General features: G+C 48.5%; 1 protein-coding gene across 3 annotated transcripts in view; it reads left to right on the forward strand.

The window, feature by feature from the left end:
- The window catches only part of FKBP4 (FKBP prolyl isomerase 4), a 159,853-nt gene that overhangs the window by 6,845 nt on the left and 127,849 nt on the right, over positions 1-25,159 (forward strand). For 2 of the 3 annotated variants that reach the window (XM_030214573.1, XM_030214574.1), the window contains exon 2: positions 18,318-18,462. In XM_030214573.1, the coding sequence (XP_030070433.1) occupies positions 18,318-18,462 (145 nt within the window). Of the gene's footprint in view, positions 1-3,857; positions 3,863-18,317; positions 18,463-25,159 lie in introns of those variants that run through there. The other variant, XM_030214575.1, reaches the window with a different exon arrangement.

The following is a 25,159-nucleotide window of genomic DNA, read 5'->3' on the forward strand; positions in this document are numbered from 1 at the left end:
TTCAACATGCATTTTTCTATATTGTGTCATTTTCTTTCCATTTCTGCTGAAGTTTAAAGTGTATAATTCATTTTTTTTGTATGCTATATGAATCTGTTAGTCTACTAGCAGTGCTTCTACACTAATGACATTGGTTAAATATTCTGTAAGTACCTTATTGATGCCGCGCTTTAACATGTTTCGGCTATAGGATTCTTTACTGTGCAGGTGTAGTTGTATGTTTCTGTCATAACATAAGAATCTTTATAACTTCTCTTTTTCAGATTCACATTAATTTAATGCACTTCATATTAATTATTGTGATTTTGTTTTATGCGAAAAATGAATGTCTAAGAGTCAACTCACACAATCCCACTTTGCCCATTTGCGTTGTTGTTGACGACCAAATCTGCCTGCATCACAAAGCGATGTATTTGGAAACGTACAAAATGAAACAAAAGTCGTGCTGCAACACATTTGACAAAATCACATAGTTAAACATGGACTGTTGAAAGTCGATCTAGCCATGTCCGATGATTTGAAAAAATTGAAAACAAATGTGAAGCCGGGCCAAAAAATGTGTTCCAAGTGTAAAGCCAAATATTTTTCTATGGTCGAAAGCAAGGCAGAGTCATCGTCGTCAGAAAATTACGATATGGACATTTCAGACACTCTTGATCAAAGTTTGACAGATTTGGGGACTTCTCCATTAAAAATTCGGTGGTTGGCCAGTAGGGATAAAACTGGATATGTGAAACGAAAAATTGGACGCGTGCAGAAAGTCATTTAACCCTCCATTGTCCCAAGTACCTGTATATATGTAAACCGTTTTGGATGTAGTTGCAAAAAATCACAGGCGGTATATTAAGTCCCATTTCCCTTTCTCTTTCCCCTATTTAACTTTATATGGATTCCCGAGTTTGGTTTGTCTTTGCCATTCTTAGGCTATATCCCTGTGCTCCTCCCATATATTTGGCATATTTTCTTTTTTCTTTTGGAAAATGTCAATTGAAGCACCTTTCTTAGGCTTGCATGTGGCACGCTCTAGGCATAAGTCTATAGCACTGGGCAAGGCCATAGTTAGCACTATTTCCATAGCTGATTTCACAGTTCTTCCCCTTTTTCTTACGATTTACAATTCTTCTTCCTTCCTGCATGTCACTGACTTTCAAAGCCCTTTGGATTCTCCATAGTCTTCATATAAACCAGTCAAGCTCTCTCTCCTGTAATGTTTAATCCTGTTGTCACATTCCCTTCTTATTAGCCTTTGCTGTCGTTAGTGTTTCCAGTTTTGTTTTGTCAGCTCTGCTGGTTTGGAGAAGAGAGAAGCAAAGTGCATTTGAGTTTGCGAGGAAGTTGCCAGTTACTCTCCTGGAGTCTCCCTGTCATCCGTGTCTCAGAGCGGAAGCTGTCAGGGCTGTTTTCCACAGGCTTCTCATCCTTCAACAGTTGACACAGTACTTCTGGTAGCTGTACCTGGATTACTCTTGTCTGCTGTCTACCTCTTGACTCTGTCTGTACCTGCATTACTCTCATGTCTGCTGCCTGCTTACTGCCAGTACCTGGATTCACTTTCTTGCCTGTCTGGCTGTCACATTCATCACCCCGCTTCCTGCTCCTTCTCATAAGCCCTGCAGTACCTCTTTATCTTCATCTTGCCAGGGGAAGGCCGCTGGATGCTCCACAGTGGACAATGGTTATGACCGATTTCAGTCTGAAGGACTGGAGAGCACATTGTCTGGGACAATTTGCTCAAAGTCTCTGGGTTCCGGAGGAGGCAAATAGCTCCATCAACCTCTTAGAGTCAAGGACAATACGCTTGGCATTTTGAGCCTTTTGTCCATTGCTAGAAAGCAGGTCAGTCTGTGTCCTGTCTGAGAATGCCACGATGGTGGCCTATCTCAATCGCCAAGAAGAAACAAAGATCTTCAGTTTGAGCTAGAGGTCGCTTCTTCTTTAGGCTGGGTGGACAGTCATCTGCTAGATCTGTCAGTGGTCCTTAGCAGGGGTGGAACACGTGCAGACGGACTTTCTCAGTCGCACCTCTCTGATTGATTATCAGGGAGTGGACTTTTAGCGACTACGCGTTCCAGAGTCTCGTGCTTCGCTGGGGATTCCCGTCAGTAGATCTGGATCGGCGGCCAATGCGGAAGTGCTGGCATACTTCAGTCGCCGAGGAGACCCCCCCCCCCAGGTCCAAGGATTCGAGGTGCTGCTTCAGCCGTGGCCAGAGGGTCTCCTCTATGTGTTCTTGCCATGGTCTCTTTTAGGTCATCTGATCTAGAATATAATAGCTCAGGGGTACAATGATTTTGTTAGCCCTGGATTGGCCTCTCAGTCCCTGGTATGCTGATCTTCGGAATCTGTTGGCTGGTTCCCCTCTCAGGTTCGCAGTCCTTCCAGGTTTATTAGTTGCAGGAACCGGTTCTTCATCCAGACCCCGGTCGATTTTGTCTTACAGCTTGGCTCTTGAGCGGGCGAGGTTAGTTAATAAGACGTTTCTCGGCGGGAGTAATTTCTGCTATGCTGAGGGGTAGGCGTCGTTCCACTTCTCTTTCTTGTAGATCATCATTCTTGGAGTTCAGCTCGGATTGGGTGTTCCTGTGCCTGGTCCCTTCTTTTCTCCTTAAGGTGTTTCATTTTCATGTTTCTCATCCGGTGGTACTGCCTGTGCTAAGTTCTTTTGGAATGGAGGAGCAGCATTGCCTGAAATGTTTAGATATCAAGAGGGTTCTGAAGCATTACGTCAAGTCTTCCGATGGTTTGCGTCGTTCCGATCGGTTGTTTATTTTGCTGGGCGGTTCGTGCTAGGTCCTTATAGCTTCTAAGTCAACTATTTCCCGATGGCTTAAGGAAATAGTTGCTTCAGCTTACGTTCCTTCTGGAAAATCCGTTCCGGAGGGCGTGGAGGTGCATTCTACCAGAGGACAAGCGACTTCGTGGGCGGAGCGGTGTCTCATACCTCCTGAGGACATTTATAGGGCAGCAACTTGGTCTTCTTTGCATTCGTTTTCAAAGCATTATTGTTTGGATATATTCGGACGTCAGCAAGCTGGTTTCGTGGCGCAGGTTTTGACGGCGGGGCTCCTAGGGTCCCTCCCATGATCGTACTGCGTTGTTACTTCCCATCAGTCACATTCTGGACCTGTCTGAAGGGACGCTAAGGAAGGCGAAATTAGGCCATACCTGCTAATTTGCTTTCCTTTAGTCCAGATATTCAGATTTATTCGGTGATAGTTCGTGGTTATTTCTTGGGAGCTGTGTTGCTTGTTTATGATTTCTTACAAAAAAAAAAAAAATATATATATATATACAGTGAAACCTCTGTTTTCGTCGATGTTTTCGGACGGATTAATCGGCGAAATCCGAAACCAATGAAAACCGAGGCAATTAATGAGGACGGCCAAAATCAGGAGAAGGACGTCCTTCTTTTTTGACGAAAACCGAGACAAATTTATTGTCGAAAAAATCAACGAAATCCGAAACCGACGTCAGCGAAAACCGAGGTACTACTGTATAATGAATAACAGAATTGAAAGAAATTTCTAGTCTCTCAGTTCAAGCCATATTTCTGTGGTTATGGGGACACTATTTTCTTCTGTGGCACGTACCCCGTGTTGGCAAGGCGCTGGTGGCTGCTCAGGCTTTTGGGTGCACAGACGGTTCTTGGCTTCTTTCTGCTTTGGTACTTAATTACTGGGTCTTTCTCTGGTTGGCAAGGGCTCTTATTGGCTCTGTCTAGAGTCCAGTTTTTTTTCTCAGTCTCCACCTACTGGAAGGCGTGTACAACCCATCAGTCACATTCTGGGCCATTCCGGAGGTACTAAAGGAAAGCAAATTAGCAGGTATGGCCTAATTTCTCCTATTCTTTCAAATGGAGGAGGTTTGCCATCTGGTGTGAGTGCAGGGTCCTAGATCCTGTTTCTAGCCCTTCACAGACCCGGCTTGAATACCTTCTACACCTTTCCGTTCTCGAGACTGTGTAAGGGTTCACTTCAGTGGAAGATAAGCCCATATTTGGACAGGCTCTAGTTCGATTCATGAGAGGCTTACCTTTTACACAATCTCCTGTCAAACTTCCATCTGTGTCATGGGAGCTCAAGTTCATCCTCGCCCAATTGGTAGCTCTTTTTGAGCCGCTCAGTTCCTTTCTTCTGAAGTACTTGACCTGGAAGGTCTTGTTTTTGGTGGCTTCTGCTCTCAGGGTCAGTGAGCTTCAGTCCCTAGTAGCAGATCTACCTTAAACTAAGTTTTGTCATAAGACACCCCATGTTATACCTAAGGTTGTGTTGGAGTTCCATCTGAACCAGTAGATTGTTCTTCTGACATTCTTTCCCAAACCTCATTCCCATCCTGGTGAAAGCGCACTGCCCACCTTGGACTGCAAGCAAGCATTTGCCTTTTTACTTGGAGCAGACTAGGCCCTACAGACAGTCTACCCAGCTTTTTCTTTTGAATCCAACATGATTGGGGTTGTCAATCTCCAATTGCCTGGCAGATTGCATTTCTTTTACTTATGCCCAGGTTTGGCTGACTCTTGAGGGTCATGTCAAGGCTTATAGTTTCAGAGCCATGGCTGTATTAGTAGCCCACTTGAGATCGACCTCTGTTGAAGAAATTTGCAAGGCTGCAACATGATCTTCGGTCTACACATTCACATCTCGCTATTGCCTTTAAATAACATACTTGATGTGATGATCACTTTGGACACAGTTGTATAGAATTTGGGGTCTAGAATCCATCTGCACCCTCCTAGGCCCATTTTGTTCTGGTCAGGCTGCTTTCAGGTTGATTAGTATTTTGAACTTGCCGTTTGGTTCTAGTTGTCCTACTGTTTTTTATTTGTTTGTTTTGTGTTGTTTTTCGGTGAGCCTTGTAGATAGGGATTCCCATATCATATGTCATGGCCTGCTTGTCCTTGGAGAAATTGGAGATACCTATAGCAGGAATTCTCTGTGGACAGCAGGCCAACTATTCTCACATACCCCCTTGGAAGTTTTGTATAGCTGTTTTACTGCTGGTCCCGCGTTGTTGCGGTGGGTGGGAAGGCACTCGTGCATGCATGGTAAGGATGCTGGTGCATGCTCTTAAAGCTGTATATACTGTGAAAGTATTCTGTACATGGCAACGTGGTGACATCACCCACATGTGAGAATGATTGGCCTGCTGTCGTCGAATACCTGCTACAAGTAAGTATCTTCGCTTTACAGGTAAGCAACTTGGTTTTATACACCAAGTGAAACAGGCTCTTTATACAAGTTAAATTGTTTATTTTCTTTAGTCTTAGTTGGATTGTATATGTATAAATGCCGAATGCATCATTGCCGTGGCTTGTTCTTTGTAGGTATTTAAATTTTGATGTTTGCTTGTACTTTTTATGTAAAAGTTGCATGCATATTAACCAAAACCAAACTACTTTATTTTGTGCCCACTGTTTTCTTGGTAATATATAAAAATATGGCAGTTGACCACACTTAACCTTTTTCTATTGAGTCATTCCGTGTCAAGTGGACCAATTTTAAAGGTCGTCCCTACCTCACCATCTCAGATTTTGATGAAATTTGGTACATAGTTTCTTTATGATAAAAAAAACTAAGCTGTGCAAAATTTTAGTTCAAAAGACTAAAAATTGGAGGTTCTAGGGGACCCTCAAGTAAAGGGTTGCAAAATGTCCCCTGAGCAAAAATGACATTTTGGGCCAACTTCCAGAAGCTGTAAAACTGGAAGTTTTAGTAGTACAAGGGGGATATTTGGAGAACCTGCAAACGGCAAACGGCAAAAATTAATTTACAGTGATGTTGAGGCTGCTGTAGTTTCTAAACTAGTTGGACTTTCAGGTTAATTTTTGGTAGGTGTACTAAATGCACGGCTGTAATGAGGCATTCCAATTTGCAGCACTTTCCTTCAAGTGGTTGAAAAATTATAAGCATTCAAAGTTGGTATAAAAAGCATTTTTGCCCATTTTGGGCTATCTTTGATGCCCTTGATCTCCAGTGGGACAGCTTCAATATTCTTTCTTTTAGCACCGTTAGAAAGAGCAGATTTCCTTCTATCAGAATATGTAGTTTTCATTTTGCAGTCTCTTCATATAAGGATTGCAAAACTTCCCTCAAATGTTTGCGGGCAGCAGCCTGTGATTTCTTCACTTCACCCTTGATACAAGTGTAGTAAAAGTGATTCTTCTTTCAAAAAGCACCAATTTTTTAAAATAAAGAACACATCTAATATAATAAAACGCACCGTGAACGTTCTGAAGTCACTCAAACACTCCCTGGCTGTAGGGTTCGTGGATTCATGGTGTGAAGCTAGCCAGCCGTCTCTGCCCCGCCCTCACGTCAAACGTCATGACGTCGAGGGCGGAAAAAAAAACAAACGGATCGCACCCACGCACGGTGCGTTTTATTATATTAGATTTACCTCCGTGGTGGCGAAGGGAAGGCTAGACGTCGGGAGCGCTGCCTCCTTCCCTGACGCTGCGCTGCCGGAAACCACCACGGAGGTAAATTTAAAAAGAAAAAAAAAAGGGATGTTGGGGGGAGAGAAGAGGGTGGGCAGTAAAGTTGAACAATGGGAGCGGGAGGGCAGGAGAGAAACGACAGCATGGATGCGAAGAGGGGGGGTAGAAGAGGGCGGGCCAGGCTGGGACATGGGAGGGAGAGGAGCATGGATGCGAGGGGGGGTCATGGAAGGGAGAGAGGGGAATTGCTGGAAAAGGATGAATGGAGGGGGCAGGGGACAGAAGAGCATGGATGGGCATGGATTGGGAGGGCAAGGCTCAGGGAGAGAGAGGAATTGCTGGAAAGGGATGAATGGAGGGGGCAGGGGACAGAGGAGCATGGATTGGGAGGGCAGGGCTCAGGGAGAGAGGGGAATTGCTGGAAAGGGATGAATGGAGGGGGCAGGGACAGATGGGCATGGATTGGGAGGGCAGGGCTCAGGGAGAGAGGGGAATTGCTGGATAGGGATGAATGGAGGGGACAGATGGGCATGGATGATATGGATTGCAGGGCTCAGGGAGAGAAGGGAATTGCTGGATAGGGATGAATGGAGGGGGCAGGTGACAGGAGCATGGATGGACATGGATTGGGAGGGCAGGGCTCAGGGAGAGAGGGGAATTGCTGGATAGGGATGAATGGAGGGGACAGTTGGGCATGGATTGGGAGGGCAGGGTTCACACTATCTCTCTCATATACAGTGTCTTTCTGACTCACACTCTCACACACTCTATCTCACACTGTATCACATTCACTCTCTATGTGCCACACAGTCACTCACACACTCGCTTGGTCTCATACACTCACTCTCACGGAGAATCTGTGTCTCACACACACACTCTCTCTCTCTCACACTGTGTCTCACATACACACTTGCACACACACACACTCTCTCACAAACGCTCACACCCAGACTAACTCTCTCTCTCACACACTCACACTTTCACTCTGTCTCTCACACAGTCACTCTCACATACACTCTCCCAAACATACACACTCCGAGGAAAACCTTGCTAGCGCCCGTTTCATTTGTGTCAGAAACGGGCCTTTTTTACTAGTTATGTTATAAAACTGTATTCAAGAAAACTAAAAAAACAGGAATGTTTTTTAGGATGTGGAAGGATGAGGCCAGGTTTCATAACAGGTTTAAAGAAAACGGCAGTCAGTTAGGATGACCGACTTGGCCAATTATGATTGGTGGACCCTGTTGCAAGGCGTCTGATTGTCTGTTGCTGGTGTTTCTTCACCCTTGCTACAGTTTGACATCTTAGTGAACTGTAGGCATCAAAGTAAGCCTAGCAACAGACACCCAGGAGCCAGGAGGTACCAGAAGCAAACAATTGGGCAATGAATCAAACAATTCTGCCTTGCAACAGGGTTCACCAATCATAATTGGCCAAGTCTAACTGGCTAAAGAAGTTTTCTTTAAACATTATGTTATAAAACTGTGTTCAAGTAAACTAAAAAACAGGGTGGAAACCATTGTATACATACTTCTTGTTGAAGAAACTCGCACCTGCACCGACAGGCTCATTTATATTGAATTAAATGCCATAAATGAGGATATTAATCACTTTAGACTGAAGTAAAATTTTACCCGTAAATGCGTTTGTTGAACTGATGCTAATGGTCATCAATGGATTCAGAAAGATCAGATGAATTTCCACTTTGCTCAGTTGGCTGTTCAAGTACATCAGAGTGTCATTTACTGACATACAATAAAAATAAAGGTTTGAAATTAATTGAAGAGCTTCTGCCTGATCAACAGAAGTTGTTACAAGAGCGTTCTGGTCAACTTTTCAATGCTGGATCAACTATTTGCCTTCATCATGAATCCTTACTGTTGAAAAAAGTTTGAATTTTTGCAAAGAACCTGCTGTAACCCATTTTCCAAAGGTGGTCATAATGCAAAAAGGGGCTTAAGAGTGCTGGATGACACACTAGCAGCCCAGCTAAAGGCCTTAACAAGCAAAATATTTGTGCCGGGTCAGAAACTATGTCCATCTTGTCGAAAAGGCGTTAGTAACAGAGCTGCTGATTCTTTATCATCATCAACAACAGCAGATGATGAACACAGTGACATTTCTGGCAAGTTGAACACAAGTTTGACATCTCTTGGTATTTCTCCATTAAAGTTCAAAAAAATCAGCAAGCGTGATGTACGAGGCTACACCAAGCGCAAAATCAGGCGAGTGCAAATACTTTGAGTCATCATCTTGCAGTTGCTGGTGGCTTATGTCGTGGTCCTGATGCCACTCTGAGGTAGGTGAGCTCTTGAGTTCTCCCGAGCTTGACTAGTCCCAGGAGATAACCGCGCCCCCGACTCTTCACCCGCGGCGACCGCCGTTCACCGAGGGTTGAGCCCTCAGCTGCTGGCGGCCAGCGGGACTGCTGGAACCACGGGGTGACGGCTGGCCTAGCGGGAGGTGGACACAAGCACAGTCTAAGAAACAGCTGGCAAGACGACTAAGCGCCACAAGGAAAACACAGTCTAGGAAATGGCTAGCAGGACGGCTAGCTCCACGAGGAAAACACAGTCTTGGAAATGGCTAGCAGGACGGCTAGCTCCACGAGGAAACACACAGGCTTGGAAATGGCTAGCAGGGTGGCTAGCTCCACGAGGAAACACACAGGCTTGGAAATGGCTAGCAGGACGACTAGCTCCACGAGGAAACACACAGGCTTGGAAATGGCTAGCAGGACGGCTAGCTCCACGAGGAAACACACAGGCTTGGAAATGGCTAGCAGGACGGCTAGCTCCACGAGGAAACACACAGGCTTGGAAATGGCTAGCAGGACGGCTAGCTCCACGAGGAAACACACAGGCTTGGAAATGGCTAGCAGGACGGCTAGCTCCACGAGGAAACACACAGGCTTGGAAATGGCTAGCAGGACGGCTAGCTCCACGAGGAAACACACAGGCTTGGAAATGGCTAGCAGGACGGCTAGCTCCACGAGGAAACACACAGGCTTGGAAATGGCTAGCAGGACGGCTAGCTGAGTGGCTTCAAACAAGGAAACGGAAGCACTGGATCCCCTCCGTGCTTCCGTTTAAATTCCCCGCTCGTCCTAGCAGTGGAACAGCTGGGGCCAATCCTCGCTGCCGGGGCCGGCAGCGGGGCCCTGATTGGTGCTCCCCTCCGCGGGGCGGAGTTCCTCCTAAGATGCGCCAATCCGGCGCGAGTGGGCGGTGCCTCCTCGCTGGTCCTGCTGCAGCGAGGAGGATGCCGACGCCGGCGCCGCCATTTTGGCCGGCGGATCTCCCTCTCCGAGGCCGGCGCTAACTCCCCGGGATCGCCGGCCTCGGAGCAAGTTGCAGCTGCTGCGATCCCCGTGGGAGCCCTTCCTCGCTGCCCCGTCCTCCTCGGGCGCTCCAACCACCTGTTCCGGCCCGTGGAGCCCCAGGTAAGGGCCCGGAACGGGACAGTATCCTCCCCGGAAGACCCCTTCCTCCGGGGCCCGGGTTTGGACGGATATCGGGCGTGGAAGGCCTTGACCAATTCGGGAGCATGAACATTAGCCGCGGATTCCCAGGAATTATCTTCGGGACCAAACGATTTCCATGCCAACAAATAATACAGTCTTCCCCACCGCCACTTGGAGTCAAGAATGTCTTCTACCTCGTATTCCGGTTCTGGAGACACCTGGAGATCCTTCTCCGGGACGGGAGGCGGGTGCCACCTGGACTCTCGAAACCTCTTGAGGAGCGAGATATGGAAGGCGTTATGCACTCGTAGGGTGGTGGGTAACCGTAAGCGATATGTTACAGGTCCAATCCGTTCTTGGATCGCAAAGGGTCCCGCGTATCTCTGTCCTAGTCTTCGGGAGGGTCCTGGGAGTCTTAGGTGTTTCGTGCTTAACCACACCTTTTGTCCAGGGTGGAGCACGGGAGCCGGCTGCCGGTGGCGATCTGCAAAGTGCTTGTCTTTAGCTGCGGCCTTCTCTAATTGTTCCCTAGCTATCCTCCAGACCTTCTGTAGGTCGGCTACTACTTGGTCCCCAGTTGGTGTCATGGTGGTAGTCGGGAATGGGCCTGGAAGCCGTGGATGTCGTCCATATACCAGGAAAAACGGGGACTGGCCTGAGGATGAGTGGTCACTTTGGTTATAGGCGAACTCGGCCCATGGAAGTAGTGAGACCCAATTATCTTGTCGTTGGTTGACAAAAGCTCTTAAGAAGTTTTTCAGGGTTTGGTTTACTCTTTCCACCATGCCGTTGGTCTGCGGATGGTACGCGGATGAGAAATGATTCTCCATCCCCAAGGCTTTGCATAACCCTCTCCAGAAACGAGAGGTAAACTGAGGCCCTCGATCACTAATGACTCGAATGGGCAGTCCATGTAGTCGAAAGATGTGGTGGACGAATGCTTGAGCTAGCGCTGCAGCTGTCGGAAGGTCTGTGAAGGGAACAAAGTGAGCCATCTTAGAGAATCGATCTATCACCACCCAGATCACAGTCTGACCCTGGGAACGAGGTAGATCGGTGATGAAATCCATGGATATCTCCGACCAAGGACTGGTCGGTATGGGTACCGGTTGTAGGTCTCCCACAGGGGGTCCTCCTACAGGCTTGGTTCGAGCACATACTGGGCACGAGGTAACAAACTGGAGGATGTCTCGTCTCATCTGAGGCCATCGATAGTGTCGCGCAATGAACCGGAGGGTCTTGTGGAACCCGAAATGTCCCGCGCACTTAGAGGCGTGTCCCCATTGCAGGACTCTCTTCCGATCGGCGACCGCCACGAAGCTCTGGGCTGGGGCAAGCTCTTCGGTGGCGGTGCTGAGACAAGCGGGATCTAACATAGGCTGAGTCTCCTGAATGTCCTCGGGTATCTCAAAGGCCCGAGAGAGCGCATCTGCCGGAGTGTTCTGGGAGGCTGCTCGGAAGACTAGTTGAAACTGGAATCGGGAAAAGAACAAGGACCATCGGGCCTGTCGGGGATTCAACCGCTGAGCCTCTTGAAGGTATAGGAGGTTTTTATGGTCCGTGATAACCGTGAACCGGTGCTCTGCTCCTTCCAGTAAATGCCTCCACTCTTGCAGTGCGAGTTTCAAGGCCAAGAGTTCCCTATCTCCAACTGTATAGTTTCGCTCGGCAGGAGAGAATTTGTGTGAAAAGAAGGAGCAAGGTTGCCGCCGACCCTCGGGGTTGATCTGAGAAATGACCGCCCCGGCCCCTAACGCGGAAGCGTCCACCTCTACCGTGAAGGGTTTCTCAGGATCGGGGGTTAGTAGAATAGGCGCGGATTCAAAAGCCTCTTTGATTTGCTGGAACGCTGCCTGCGCTTCTAGCGGCCAATCCCTCACCCTAGCGCCCTTATGGGTGAGCTCCGTCAATGGGATGGTCAACCGGGAATATTGTGGGACGAATTGCCGATAGTAGTTCGCGAAACCCAGGAAACGTTGTAAGGCCTTCAGACCCTTCGGTTGGGGCCACTCGCGAATGGCCCGGAGTTTGTCTGGCTCCATCTTAAGCCCCCCTGGAAGCAGTACATGCCCCAAAAATGGTAAGGATCGTTGATGGAAGGCGCATTTACTTAGCTTCGCGAACAGATGGGCTTGACGTAGGCGGTACAGCACCTCACGTACATGCCCCGGATGCTCCCTGGGGTCCTTAGAGTAAATTAGGATATCATCCAGATATACGATCACCGTGGAATTGAGCAAGTCTTCTAGTACACTATTGATGAGCCGTTGAAACACCGCAGGGGCATTACAAAGTCCAAATGGCATTACCCGATATTCAAAATGCCCCTCATGGGTATTGAAGGCTGTCTTCCATTCGTCCCCTGCCCGGACTCGTACTAGATTGTAAGCTCCCCGCAAATCCAACTTCGTGAAGATCTGAGCTCCTTGCAGTCTATCCAAGAGCTCGGGAATAAGTGGTAACGGGAATCGGTCCTTCACAGTGATGGCATTTAATCTCCGATAGTCTATACAGGGTCGCAAGGTCCCATCCTTCTTGGTGACAAAGAAAAACCCCGCCCCGGCTGGAGATGTAGACGGCTGGATGAACCCTTTCCGAAGATTCTCCTGGATATACTCTCGCATAGCCTTGGCCTCTCCTCGGGACAATTTGTACGGGCGGCCTCGGGGAGGAACCGTATCGGTCTTCAGAGTAATGGCACAGTCAAAAGGCCTGTGTGGGGGTAGTACTTCTGCCTCCTTGGAACTAAACACATCAGCAAAGTCTCTATAATCCATGGGCAGGGAACCCAGCTCCTCGGTTCGCTCCCCGGGCAAAGTATTTAAGGCCGGGCAGCTCCCACCCCGGTCCTTACAACAGGTCTCCTGACAGGATCTTCCCCAACCTTGAATCTTTCCCCCGGCCCAGTCGATGACCGGGTTGTGGCGGCGTAGCCATGGCAAGCCCAGGACTACCGGGTGGATGGTCCGGGGTAATACTAAAAACTCGGCCTCCTCCAAATGTCCCTCCCCTACCTGTAGGCCCAGCATAGGCGTAATCTCAGTGACCGGCTGGGGAAGTGTAGTGCCCTGGATGGAAGTTATCCGCAGGATAGGCCTGCGGGGAAGCGTGGGCCAGCCCACCTGCTGAAGCAGTTCAAGCCCAATAAAGTTGCCCCCAGATCCCGAGTCCACCAGAGCCCGAGTCTGGACCGTGGTCTCCTGCCAGCGTAAGGTCACTGACAAGATAAGCAAGGTCTCAGGTAGGGGAGCAGCGTGCCCCAAGAACCCTCCCCTCAGGGTGTCTTGGGGAGCGCATTTCCCGACCGAAGGGAGCAATTCCGGAGGAAATGCCCAGCCTGCCCACAGTATAGACACAGTCCCTTAGACTGACGGAATTCTCGCTCGGCGGGGGTCAAACGTTGCCGACCCAACACCATGGGCTCCTCTCCGGGCTCCGTAGAGTCCCGGTTCACCTGACGGGGCGACGGTCCCTTGCTCGTCCTGGCGGAACTACGTCCCCACTTCTGCCGCTCCGCCCGGTCCCTGGCCCGCTCCCGGAATCGGGTGTCCACCCGGATACAGAGTGATATGAGGGCATCCAGAGACCCAGGGGTCTCCCGTCCCGCCAATTCATCCTTGATTCTCTCATGTAACCCCTCTCTGAAAATGGCCGTCAAGGACTCCGGGTCCCAGCGCAACTCGGCGGCTAAGGTACGAAACCGGATGGCATAGTCGGCCACTGTCCCTTCTCCTTGATGAATCCGAAGCAGCTCGGATGCCACGGAGGAGGGTCGTCCCGGAATATCAAACACCATCCGGAACCGGCGCTGAAATTCGCTATAATTCCCCAACAGGGAATCGTGCTGTTCGTCCAGAGGGACCACCCAGTCCCGGGCCTTCTCCGTACACAGGCCCATGACGTAGCCTACCTTACTCTGATCCGAAGCGAAAGCCTCCGGTTGCATCCGGAAGGCTAGATTACACTGATGAAGGAACCCTCGACAACCCTCCGGGTTCCCATCGTATCGTGCTGGCTCAGGGAACCGAGGTCCCACGCGGAACCCTCCCATACGGGGAGCGGCTACGGCCTCTTGGGCCGTAGCCGCCTGGTTCTGTACCTGAAGCGTGGAGAGTTGGGAGCAAACGTTCTGGAGAGCCCCAGACAGGGCATTAAGCTGTTCCTGTTGCTGCTGGAGAACCTTGGCCAGGTCCCGGAGATCAGGTTGCGTCGGTGAGCTCATGGCTTCCGTTTTCTGTCGTGGTCCTGATGCCACTCTGAGGTAGGTGAGCTCTTGAGTTCTCCCGAGCTTGACTAGTCCCAGGAGATAACCGCGCCCCCGACTCTTCACCCGCGGCGACCGCCGTTCACCGAGGGTTGAGCCCTCAGCTGCTGGCGGCCAGCGGGACTGCTGGAACCACGGGGTGACGGCTGGCCTAGCGGGAGGTGGACACAAGCACAGTCTAAGAAACAGCTGGCAAGACGACTAAGCGCCACAAGGAAAACACAGTCTAGGAAATGGCTAGCAGGACGGCTAGCTCCACGAGGAAAACACAGTCTTGGAAATGGCTAGCAGGACGGCTAGCTCCACGAGGAAACACACAGGCTTGGAAATGGCTAGCAGGGTGGCTAGCTCCACGAGGAAACACACAGGCTTGGAAATGGCTAGCAGGACGACTAGCTCCACGAGGAAACACACAGGCTTGGAAATGGCTAGCAGGACGGCTAGCTCCACGAGGAAACACACAGGCTTGGAAATGGCTAGCAGGACGGCTAGCTCCACGAGGAAACACACAGGCTTGGAAATGGCTAGCAGGACGGCTAGCTCCACGAGGAAACACACAGGCTTGGAAATGGCTAGCAGGACGGCTAGCTCCACGAGGAAACACACAGGCTTGGAAATGGCTAGCAGGACGGCTAGCTCCACGAGGAAACACACAGGCTTGGAAATGGCTAGCAGGACGGCTAGCTCCACGAGGAAACACACAGGCTTGGAAATGGCTAGCAGGACGGCTAGCTGAGTGGCTTCAAACAAGGAAACGGAAGCACTGGATCCCCTCCGTGCTTCCGTTTAAATTCCCCGCTCGTCCTAGCAGTGGAACAGCTGGGGCCAATCCTCGCTGCCGGGGCCGGCAGCGGGGCCCTGATTGGTGCTCCCCTCCGCGGGGCGGAGTTCCTCCTAAGATGCGCCAATCCGGCGCGAGTGGGCGGTGCCTCCTCGCTGGTCCTGCTGCAGCGAGGAGGATGCCGACGCCGGCGCCGCCATTTTGGCCGGCGGATCTCCCTCTCCGAGGCCGGCGCTAACTCCCCGGGATCGCCGGCCTCGGAGCAAGTTGCAGCTGCTGCGATCCCCGTGGGAGCCCTTCCTCGCTGCCCCGTCCTCCTCGGGCGCTCCAACCACCTGTTCCGGCCCGTGGAGCCCCAGGTAAGGGCCCGGAACGGGACAGCTTAGACCTAAATGAGTTTGAAACTCAACCTTCTACCAGTCAGAAATGTGACAAATGTTCTGATTATGATGACCTGCTAAACGAGTTGAAAAACAAAGTCCAAGTTTCAGCAAATCATGCAGAAAAACTGCAAATACTAACTTTAGCACCAAACAGCTGGTCTATTGAAAGAACTGCCTCAGAATTCATGGTTTCAACTAGAATGGTTAAAAAAGCAAGAAATCTGAAATCAGTTTGTGGAATTCTGGCAAAACCAGACAAGAAGAAAGGTAAAGTTTTACCAGAAGAAACAGAAAAAAATATTCTTGGCTTTTTTGAAGAAGATGAATTCAGTAGACTGTGCCCAGGGAAAAAAGATTTTTGTCTCTGTCCGAACTGGCACTGAAAAAATTCAAATGCAAAAGCGCTTGCTGCTTAGCAATCTAAAAGAAATGTATGTTGCATATCGTACTCGAAATGGGCCAGAAGTGAGTTTTTCCAAATTTTGTGAGCTAAGGCCAAAATGGTGTGTCACTGTTGGCTCATCTGGTATGCATGCTTCACAGGTGTGAAATATGTCCAGGTAAAGATGTGCTTGAAAATTACCTGACAGAAGTGTTCAGTGATGCTGACCCAGGTGAAACAATCGAGTTTAAGCAGTGGGTTCATAACAGATCGCACCACACTGGAGACCAAACAGATGTATGTTGATGATTTTGTATCTGAGCTTGCATTGAAAGTTTCAAACCTGTCAATTCACCATTACATTTCCAAACATCAGACACAATACTTAAAAACTGTTAAAGAAAACCTAAATCCTTGTGAAATTGTTGTTCTCTTGGACTTTGCTGAAAACTACTCCTTTATTGTCCAAGATGCTGTTCAAGGTTTCCACTGGGAAAACAGTCAAGCTACACTGCATCCATTTGTTGTGTACTTCCGTGATGCTTCAAGTGAAATTCAGTGCATAAGTGTTTGCATAATAAGTGACAGCTTGCGGCATGATGCAGTTGCTGGACATGCATTCTTGGAAAAATTAATCGCGTTCTTGAAAAGCAAAATTGGAGAAATAAAATATGTAACCTACTTTAGTGATGGCTCAGCTGCACAATACAAGAACTTCAAAAACTTTGCCAACTTGTGCTATCATCAAACAGAATTTGGAATAAGTGCACAGTGGAATTTCTTTGGCACAAGCCATGGCAAGTCACCATGTGATGCCATAGGTGGTACAACAAAGCGACTAGCTGCTCAGGCTAGTTTGCAACGACCTAAAAATAGCCAAATTCTCACAGCACAAGGCTTGTTTGAATTTTGTGATCAAAAAATAAATAAAATCAAGTTCATTTTTGTTTCCAAGGATGAAATTGAATCTTCAAGAGGAAAGATTCAGTAAAGCTTCCACAGTTGCTGGAACTCGTGAAAATCACCAGTTTATTCCCATTGACTTGAACCAAATTTCAGTCAGTAGAGTGTCAAATGATTCCTCCTCATTTGTTGTCAAACTTTGTCAGTCAGATGACCCAGTTAGTGTACCTGGCATAAATGTGTCTCAACTTCAGCCTGGGCAGTATGTTGCCTGTGTTTATGACAAATGGTGGATTGGCAATGTCTGTGACACATCATTTGAAGAACATGATGCCTTGGTCAACCTTGTGCATCCGTGCGGGCCTGCACACTCATTTCATTGGCCTAGCAGAAGAGATTCTTGTTGGATTTCTGAACAGCATATTCTAGCAGTTCTTCCAGTACCAGCAACTACAGCACTTGGGCGACAGTATACATTTCCAGAAACAGCAGTGAAACTTATCAGTGAAAAATTCTTGTCACTTCAGCACTGAGGTTTTACTTGGGAATCATTAAGACACCCCATTAGGCTTGAGAAACTAGGCAAAGACAACCAAATGAGGCTTGGGAACCTCAAGTAAGATGCCCACCTTCAGGCTTGGGAACCTGTGCCAAGTGGTCTGACTTGCCTGGCTATCGGGCGTGACCTCTTGGCGATGAGGTTGCCACTTCCTATTGAATTGGTAGTGGCTTAGCCACCATGGACCAACGCATGCTTAAAGCAACTGAGTGACTTATACAGCAATTAGAAACATTGATGGGCCCTATATCCGTTTCATCTATCATTCAACAATACTGGCCAAAAACCACTTTTTTTGCAATCCTTATAAGAAGAGACTCCAAATTGAAAACTACATATTCTGATAGAAGGAAATCTGCTCTTTCTAATGGTGCTAAAAGAGAGAATATTGAAGCTGTCCCACTGGAGATCAAGGGCATCAAAGATAGCCCAAAATGGGCAAAAATGCTTTTTATACCAACTTTGAATGCTTATAATTTTTCAACCACTTGAAGGAAAGTGCTGCAAATTGGAATGCCTCATTACAGCCGTGCATTTAGTACACCTACCAAAAGTCAACCTGAAAGGCCAACTAGTTTAGAAACTACAGCAGCCTCAACATCGCTATAAATTGATTTTTGCCGGGGTTTTTTTTTGGCAAAGTTTGAGCCTAAACCATTCAAAAAGTAAGAGGACTAGGAACATGGGGTTTTGCCAGTTCATTAAGCCCTAAAAGTAGTTCAGGTTCTCCAAATATCCCCCTTGTACTACTAAAACTTCATTTTACAGCTTCTGGAAGTTGGCCCAAAATGTCATTTTTGCTCAGGCGACATTTTGCAACCCTTTACTTGAGGTCCCCTAGAACCTCCAATTTTTAGTCTTTTGAACTAAAATTTTGCACAGCTTAGTTTTTTATCATAAAGAAACTATGTACCAAATTTCATCAAAATCTGAGATGGTGAGGTGGGGACCCCTGGTCCACTTGACACGGAATGACTCTATTATCTGTGATCATTACATAAAGGTTTGCCTCTTCTGTCTGAATTTGATTTGAGAGAGAATTCTTGCAGATGAAAGCCTTGTGCGCCCATTCGTACACTGGATGCTAAAGTATAGTACAAAATTTCCCTGTTTTGAAATCTTTTTTTCCTCATCTTTTTATAACAGTTGATCAAGAAGGAGGGGACTGGCGATGACACCCCTATGATAGGCGATAAAGTGTTTGTCCATTACACAGGGTGGCTGCTGGATGGCACAAAGTTTGACTCTAGCCGGGACAGGAAAGATAAATTCACCTTTGACCTGGGAAAAGGTACTGTTCGTGCAAGGATGAAACATAATTTTGAGACAGCCTAACTTGAATTGTATGGTGTTTTAGTATGTATAATACAGGTTTTGTGAATCGTGTCTTTTAATAGTAATGTTTGTTAATAGTACGATTGTGTTCTATGTAACTTCTATGCTGCTACTAGATCAGGGCCCAAAGCCTCAGGTGCCAGGCTAAAAAAAATCAGACCTGGTGCCTAGTGCTTAGAACACATGGGCAGACTCCTGAAAGGATGGCGCATGTGAGTGATAAATGGGTGGAGGCCCACAACAAAATGTTGCTGGCAGCTGTAGTAGCATCATCCCTTTTGGCTTTCTTAGTGCATTGCAGGAGATTTAGTGGTGCCAGGGAAGTACTTCGGTGTGTCTGCCACAGGATTTGAAAGCAGAGAGTAAGTACTTCTATACCGCACTCTGCTTTCAACTCCTGCATGGTGCTGACAGGAAGAGCAGCAACAGAGAAACATAAAAGCTCCCACTGCTTTGCTGGGGATGAGAGAAGGGTGATGTGAGAGCTAGGAATGCCAGATGGTGGCTGGTATTGGAGAAGATAGGAAAAGAATCCTTTATGGGGGCTCCCACTGCTTTGCTGGGGATGAGAGAAGGGTGACGCGAGAGCTGGGAATGCCAGAAGGTGGCTGGGATCGGAGAAGATGGGAAAATCTTTATGGGGGCTCAGCTATCACAGGGGCTTGGGATGAGAGAGGGGACAGATAATGGGGGGGTTTGGGGTCAAGAGGCTGGGGGCTGACAAGGGGAATGTGGGAGAAAGGGGAGGGTGCTGGGGTGCACATGGGGGAGAGGATGGTCACAATCTGAGGCTGCTGGTGTTCAGCAACCTCGTCTGTGTTTTCTGTCTCTAGCAGGCGTATGTGCTAACTTGTGCAGCTTTGGAACTGATTTGACACTTGCTCCACGCTTAATTTCTGGGACAGTTGAGCTGGGGGGGGGGGCTCATTTCAGACTACCAGACTGACTTTAGGGGTACACCTGGTGGTGCCATGTCTCCTCTCCCCCCCCCCCCCACATAATTGCCAACTTCATTGCCTACCTTTTTTTAAATAGAAATGGCAGCTCTTTACCTCATAAGCTCCTTTTTGTGGCGTTGAATCAAGTGCAGCTTATCTTTGTCATGAAGAAAAATAGAGCATCTTGAGCTCCCCCCCCCCCCCCCCCCCGTTAACTCTATTTTTTTTTATTATGATACTTAAGTTGAACGAGCAGAAAAGCTGTGTGGGGAAAGTGATGTAAACTTGTTTTTATGCTTGATAGCACCCTTGGGATCTCCTTCCGACTCTAAGCCAGGAGGACCAAGAAGAGTTCAGGCGGATCTGACTGAGGAGAAGTTGGCAGGCTCTGTGGTGGTCTCTTCATAGCACAATTAATCGATGGCCATTGTGTAATTGCTAGTTCTGCTCTTGCACCTTTGCTGCTCATGACAGCATTTCAGATGTGCCCTTTCCTCATGCCTTGTCTTATGCTGGGGGATCCGGGTCTGTTCCTCCAAGTATAGTGCCTGAATTCACATCAACGCCTTTTTCTCAGGAGAGTTTTGCTCCACCAAACATATTTAATGAAGCACAACCTTGACGTTGAGATACTCAGATACTCCAGTAGAGGGAGGGGTCGCCCTGATGGACAATCGGGACCAGCGGCTGGAATCAGCGCTAAAACTGTCCTTTGAGATTTTGGGCCTAGCCTTAAGGGCGTCTGTTTGCAGTTCTTATGCTGCTTGAGCCTGCCTCTCTTGGTTACAACGGGCAGTGGAACAGCCAATGGATGGTGGAGTCCCTCGCTGAGGTTGCACCGTGCATGGAGTCGGCCTTGTCATGTTTAGCTGACGCCCTCTATGATCCGGTCAGAGCTTTGGCTAAACAGATGTCTGTGGCGGTATCCGACCGCCGCCTTCTATGGCTACGGCATTGGGCGGCTGACATGGCCTCTAAGCAAAGGCTGGTGAAGTTGCCCTTTCGGGGCCTTCTGTTATTTGGAGAGGAGTTGGAGAAGATTGTTAAAGACCTGGGGGATGTTAAACCCCAGAGGTTACTTGAGGATAGGCTGCGGCCTTCTTCCAAGGGTCAAGTGGTTTCCTCCTCCTCCAGACCTCGCTTCCGTGAAGCTCGAAGGTATCGCCCGGGGCGCTCTGCTAGGTTTACTCAACGTGCCCGCTTTCAGCAGAGGAACTCCTTTTGCTCGGACAAACGCTCTGCAGCGGCAGGCTCAAGGCCAGGAGTTCAGGGCCGTCCTCCACGATGATGGGATGCCGGTCCACTCCTCCTTTACAGCTGTAGGAGGACGCCTTTCCCTCTTTCTCGAGGAGTGGACCAAGATTACCTCAGATCAGTGGGTCGTGGACCTGATCAGAGAAGGTTGCCGATTGGAATTCGGTGCCCATGCAGTACTGCCGTCAAACGGGCGGCGGTAGAGGAGACCTTACAAGTCTTGTTGCACCTTGGAGCAGTGATCCCTGTGCCTCCTGCTGAACACGGCTGCGGTCGTTACTCCATTTATTTTGTGGTGCCGCGAAAAGGCGGGTCTTTTCGGCCCATTCTTAACTTAAAGAAAGTCAACGAGTCACTGAGTGCGGCACTTTCACATGGAAACCCTGCACTCCGTCATTGCGGCGGTACAGCCAGGAGAATTCCTCACATCTCTGGACCTAAAAGAAGCTTACTTGCACATTTCTATATGGCCCCTGCATCAACGGTTCCTCCGGTTTGTGGTGTTGGGAAATCATTTCCAGTTTTGGGCTTTGCCTTTTGGCCTCGCCACAGCTCCCCGAACCTTTTCCAAGGTAATAGTGGTAGTAGCTGCCTTTCTCAGGTGAGAGGGTATCCGGGTTCACCCGTACCTCGACGACTGGCTCATCAGAGTGGACTCTGCAGAAGAGAGTTGTCATGTAACAGCCAGATTGGTCTCAGTACTGCAATCTCTGGGCTGAGTCGTCAATATACCCAAAAGTCACCTGACCCCCTCTCAATCTCTAGAATATTTGGGGGTTTGTCTTTATACCCGACCAAAGGCGGTGCAAGCTTCAGAATCAGGTCCTTCTGCTCCTGAGGATGCCTCGTCCGCGAGCTTGAGACTTTGTCCAGCTGTTGGGGTCGATGATGGCCACCTTGGAAGTGGTGCCATGGGCGAGAGTGCACATGAGACCTCTGCAGATTGCCCTGTTTCAACGATGGGTCTCCTATGTCCCAGGATTATCAACGTAGACTCGCGTGGCTCCCTGCTGCCCGACTCAGTATGGAGTGGTGGCTCTCAGACAGCATGCTGCGGCGAGGAATGCCACTAGCGCTTCCCGATTGGTGCCTGGTGGTAACGGATGCCAGCCTGAAGGGCTGTGGAGTACATTGCCAGGGAAGCTATGCCCAGGGTCTGTGGACACCCGAGGAAACGGGGTGGTCCATCAATCGCTTGGAACTGAGAGCGATATTCCAGGTTCTTCTGGCCTTTCACATGACTCTGGAGGGACTGGCTGTCAGGGTTCTGTCAGACAACACGACAGCAGTGGCCTACATAAATCGACAAGGCGGCACTCGGTGTCAAACACTGGCTGCAGAGGCCCCTCAGATATGCCACTGGGCCAAGCTACATCAGAGCAACGTGCCAGCCGTCTTTCTAAGCAGGTATCAAATCGACCCTGCAGAGTGGGAACTGGCAGACGAAGTGTTCCTTCAGATCTGTGCCAAATGGGGAACGCCCGTAGTGGATCTTATGGCCTTAAGCACAAATGCCAAAGTCCCGTCCTTTTTCAGCAGATGGAGAGATCCACGCTCGGCGGGGTTGGATGCCTTGGCTCCACACTGGCCCCCAGGCCTCCTGTATGTGTTCCCTCCTTGACCCTTAATAGGGCGGCGACTCCTGCGAATTCGGCTGCATCAAGGAGTGGTGAGCCTCATTGCCCTGGATTGGCCCAGGCAGCCGTGGTATGCGGACCTCTGGTGGAGGCTCCCCTTCCTTTGCCTCTGGTTACCGAACCTGTTGACGCAGGGTCCAGTGACCATGGAGCATCTCTGCCGCTTTGGTCTTACGGCATGGCTATTGAGAGGGCGCAATTGAGAGACAAGGGCTATTCTATGACGGTCATCTCCACTCTCTTGCAGGCCTTCAAGCGTTGCACTTCCGGATCTGGTGCCAGTTTGAGGCTTAGTGTGTTTGTAAAGCGATCACACCCATGCGGGCTTCTGTCTCGCCGATACATGACTTTTTACATAATGGTGTACAAAAAGTCTTGGCCTATAATTCCCTGCGTGTTCAAGTGGCAGCGTTGGCATGTTTTTGTGGGAAGGTCGCTGGCCTCTCCCTGGCTGCACATCCGGGCATTGCACGGTTTCTTAGAGGGGTGCTTCGGCTCTGGCCTCTCGTGCAGGCCCCTTGTCTGGCTTGGAACCTGGGGCTAGTATTAAAGGCTCTTCAATGTTCGCCCTTCGAACTGCTGAGGCGAGCTTTGGAGAAGGATGTGACTCTAAAGACAGTCTTTTTGGTGGCCATTACATCGGCGAGACGGGTGTCTGAGCTCCAGGCGCTGTCCTGTCAAGACCCATTTCTGCAATTCTCAGAGTCCGGAGTAACGGTACGTACTGTGCCTTCCTTCCTGCCTAAGGTGGTTTCAGCGTTTCACTTAAACCAGCCTATTTATCTGCCTTCCTTTACTAGGGAGGAGTTTCCGGAATCTTTTGGGCAGTTGCACCTTCTGGATGTGCGCAGGGCTCTGTTGCAGTATCTGCAGATGTCATATACTTTCAGGACCTCTGATCACCTTTTTGTATTGTTGTCAGGTCCTCGCAGAGGGTCTGCAGCATCTAAAGCCACTATAGCCCGTTGGCTTAAGGAAGCCATTTTTTCTGCATATCTGGCCGGCCTCCGCCTGACACCTTTAAGGCACATTCCACAAGAGCGATTTCCTCCTCTTGGGCTGAGACGAGAGCGCACTCTCTTCAAAAGATATGTAGTGCAGCTACTTGGGCTTCTAAGCTCTCTTTTGCCAGTCATTACAGGCTGGATGTGGCTGCCAGGAGGAACGCGCTTTTTGGAGCACAAGTGCTTGCGTGTGGTGTGGCTTGTTCCCGCCCTCTCTAGGGATTGCTTTGATACATGCCATTCATAATGGATTGATCTGCTGCTGATGGCAAGGAAGGGAAAATTTTAGGTTCTTACTTTGGTAATTTTCTTTCCTTTAGTCACAGCAGATGAATCCATGATCCCTCCCTGATTGACTCTGTTTTGTGTTCAGGTTTTTCTGCAGACATGTTCCCTCATTGGGAGAAGTTGGAAAACTGTCTTCAGGATTTCTGTTCTACTACAGGAGGTTGAGTTCGTCCCTCCTTTGTGTTATTGCTGCTGTTCTGGGGTGTTCGTTCGCTGTGAGGAAAGTTCATGTTATGCTATTTTGCGGTTTAACACTGCTTTGAAAGCTTCAAAATACTGAGAGTCAGATGGAGCTATGGTTTTCAGTGTTCTCTATCTCCCCCTGCTGGTAGGTGGACACAACCCATTCTTAATGGATTAATCTGCTGTGAGTAAAGGAAAGAAAATTTTCCAAGGTAAGAACCTAATTTTCCCATTCCTAATCCGCCTTCCCTCTCCTACCTAAGCAGAGAACCCCAGAATAACCCCTAATATAGGAAACACTCAGAAACCTATTCAGTACAGCGCTTCTTGCTTTATGGGAGATAGTTTGCAAATAGCAATTCCAGATAGACATTAAAGCCCTTTTTCCCTTTGGGGAATTCTAGCAGCTCTTGCCTCCCATAGCATTTTATTTATTTGTTGCATTTGTACCCCACATTTTCCCACCTATTTGCAGGCTCAATGTGGCTTACATAGTACTGTCAAAGGCGTTTGCCCAGTCGGTTGATAACAAATACAAGGTTGTATAGTGATCGAATGAGGTATATGTGGAGGATCGGAAGGGATGAAAATTGCGTGATGTCCAGTGCGATCATTAGTCATGTTATGTTCCTGGGTGAAGAGGTTTACGTGGGGTCGTTGGGGTAGGCCTTTTTGAAGAGGTTAGTTTTTAGTGATTTTTCTGAAGTTCAGGTGATCATGGATTGTTTTCACCGCTTTTGGGAGGCCATTCCATAGTTGTGCGCTTATGTAGGAGAAGCCAGATGCGTGAGTTGTTTTGTATTTCAGTCCTTTGCAGTTTGGGTAGTGAAGGTTTAGGTATGATTTTTTTTTTAAATTCATTTTTAATCTTTCATTTTACAAGGGTCACGTGCAAACAGTTATACAGAGATGACTGTAGTCTAGTACAATACATAAAAAAAGAAATAAAAGCAAGAATGTTTTATCCAATCACTTTCTTAGACCACAATAAGAAGAAAAGTGGGGGGGGGGGGGGAAGCTTTATAAATGAGGAGATATTTATATAGCAACACCAATTTAAGGAAAATGGCCTGGTCAGTTCACATACTTTTAATCTTAATCGGAAATCTTATTCTCTAAACCTCTTATCTGGAATCTTTTTACTGTCTAAGAAAACCTGAAGCTGATCCGGTTCAAAGAAGACATATTTTATCCCCAAGACCTTTATCAGACATTTACATGGATATACTAAAGAAAATGTTGCCCCCAAATTTTTTGTTTCTTCTCTGAGCCAAAAATCTTTCTTCTATTCTGTGTTGGTTTCATGGCGTCATGGAAGAGCCAAATCCTCTGTCCCCCAATTTTTTTTT

This window comes from Microcaecilia unicolor, chromosome 9, assembly GCF_901765095.1.
Source record: "Microcaecilia unicolor chromosome 9, aMicUni1.1, whole genome shotgun sequence".
NCBI classification, from domain to species: Eukaryota; Metazoa; Chordata; class Amphibia; order Gymnophiona; family Siphonopidae; genus Microcaecilia; species Microcaecilia unicolor.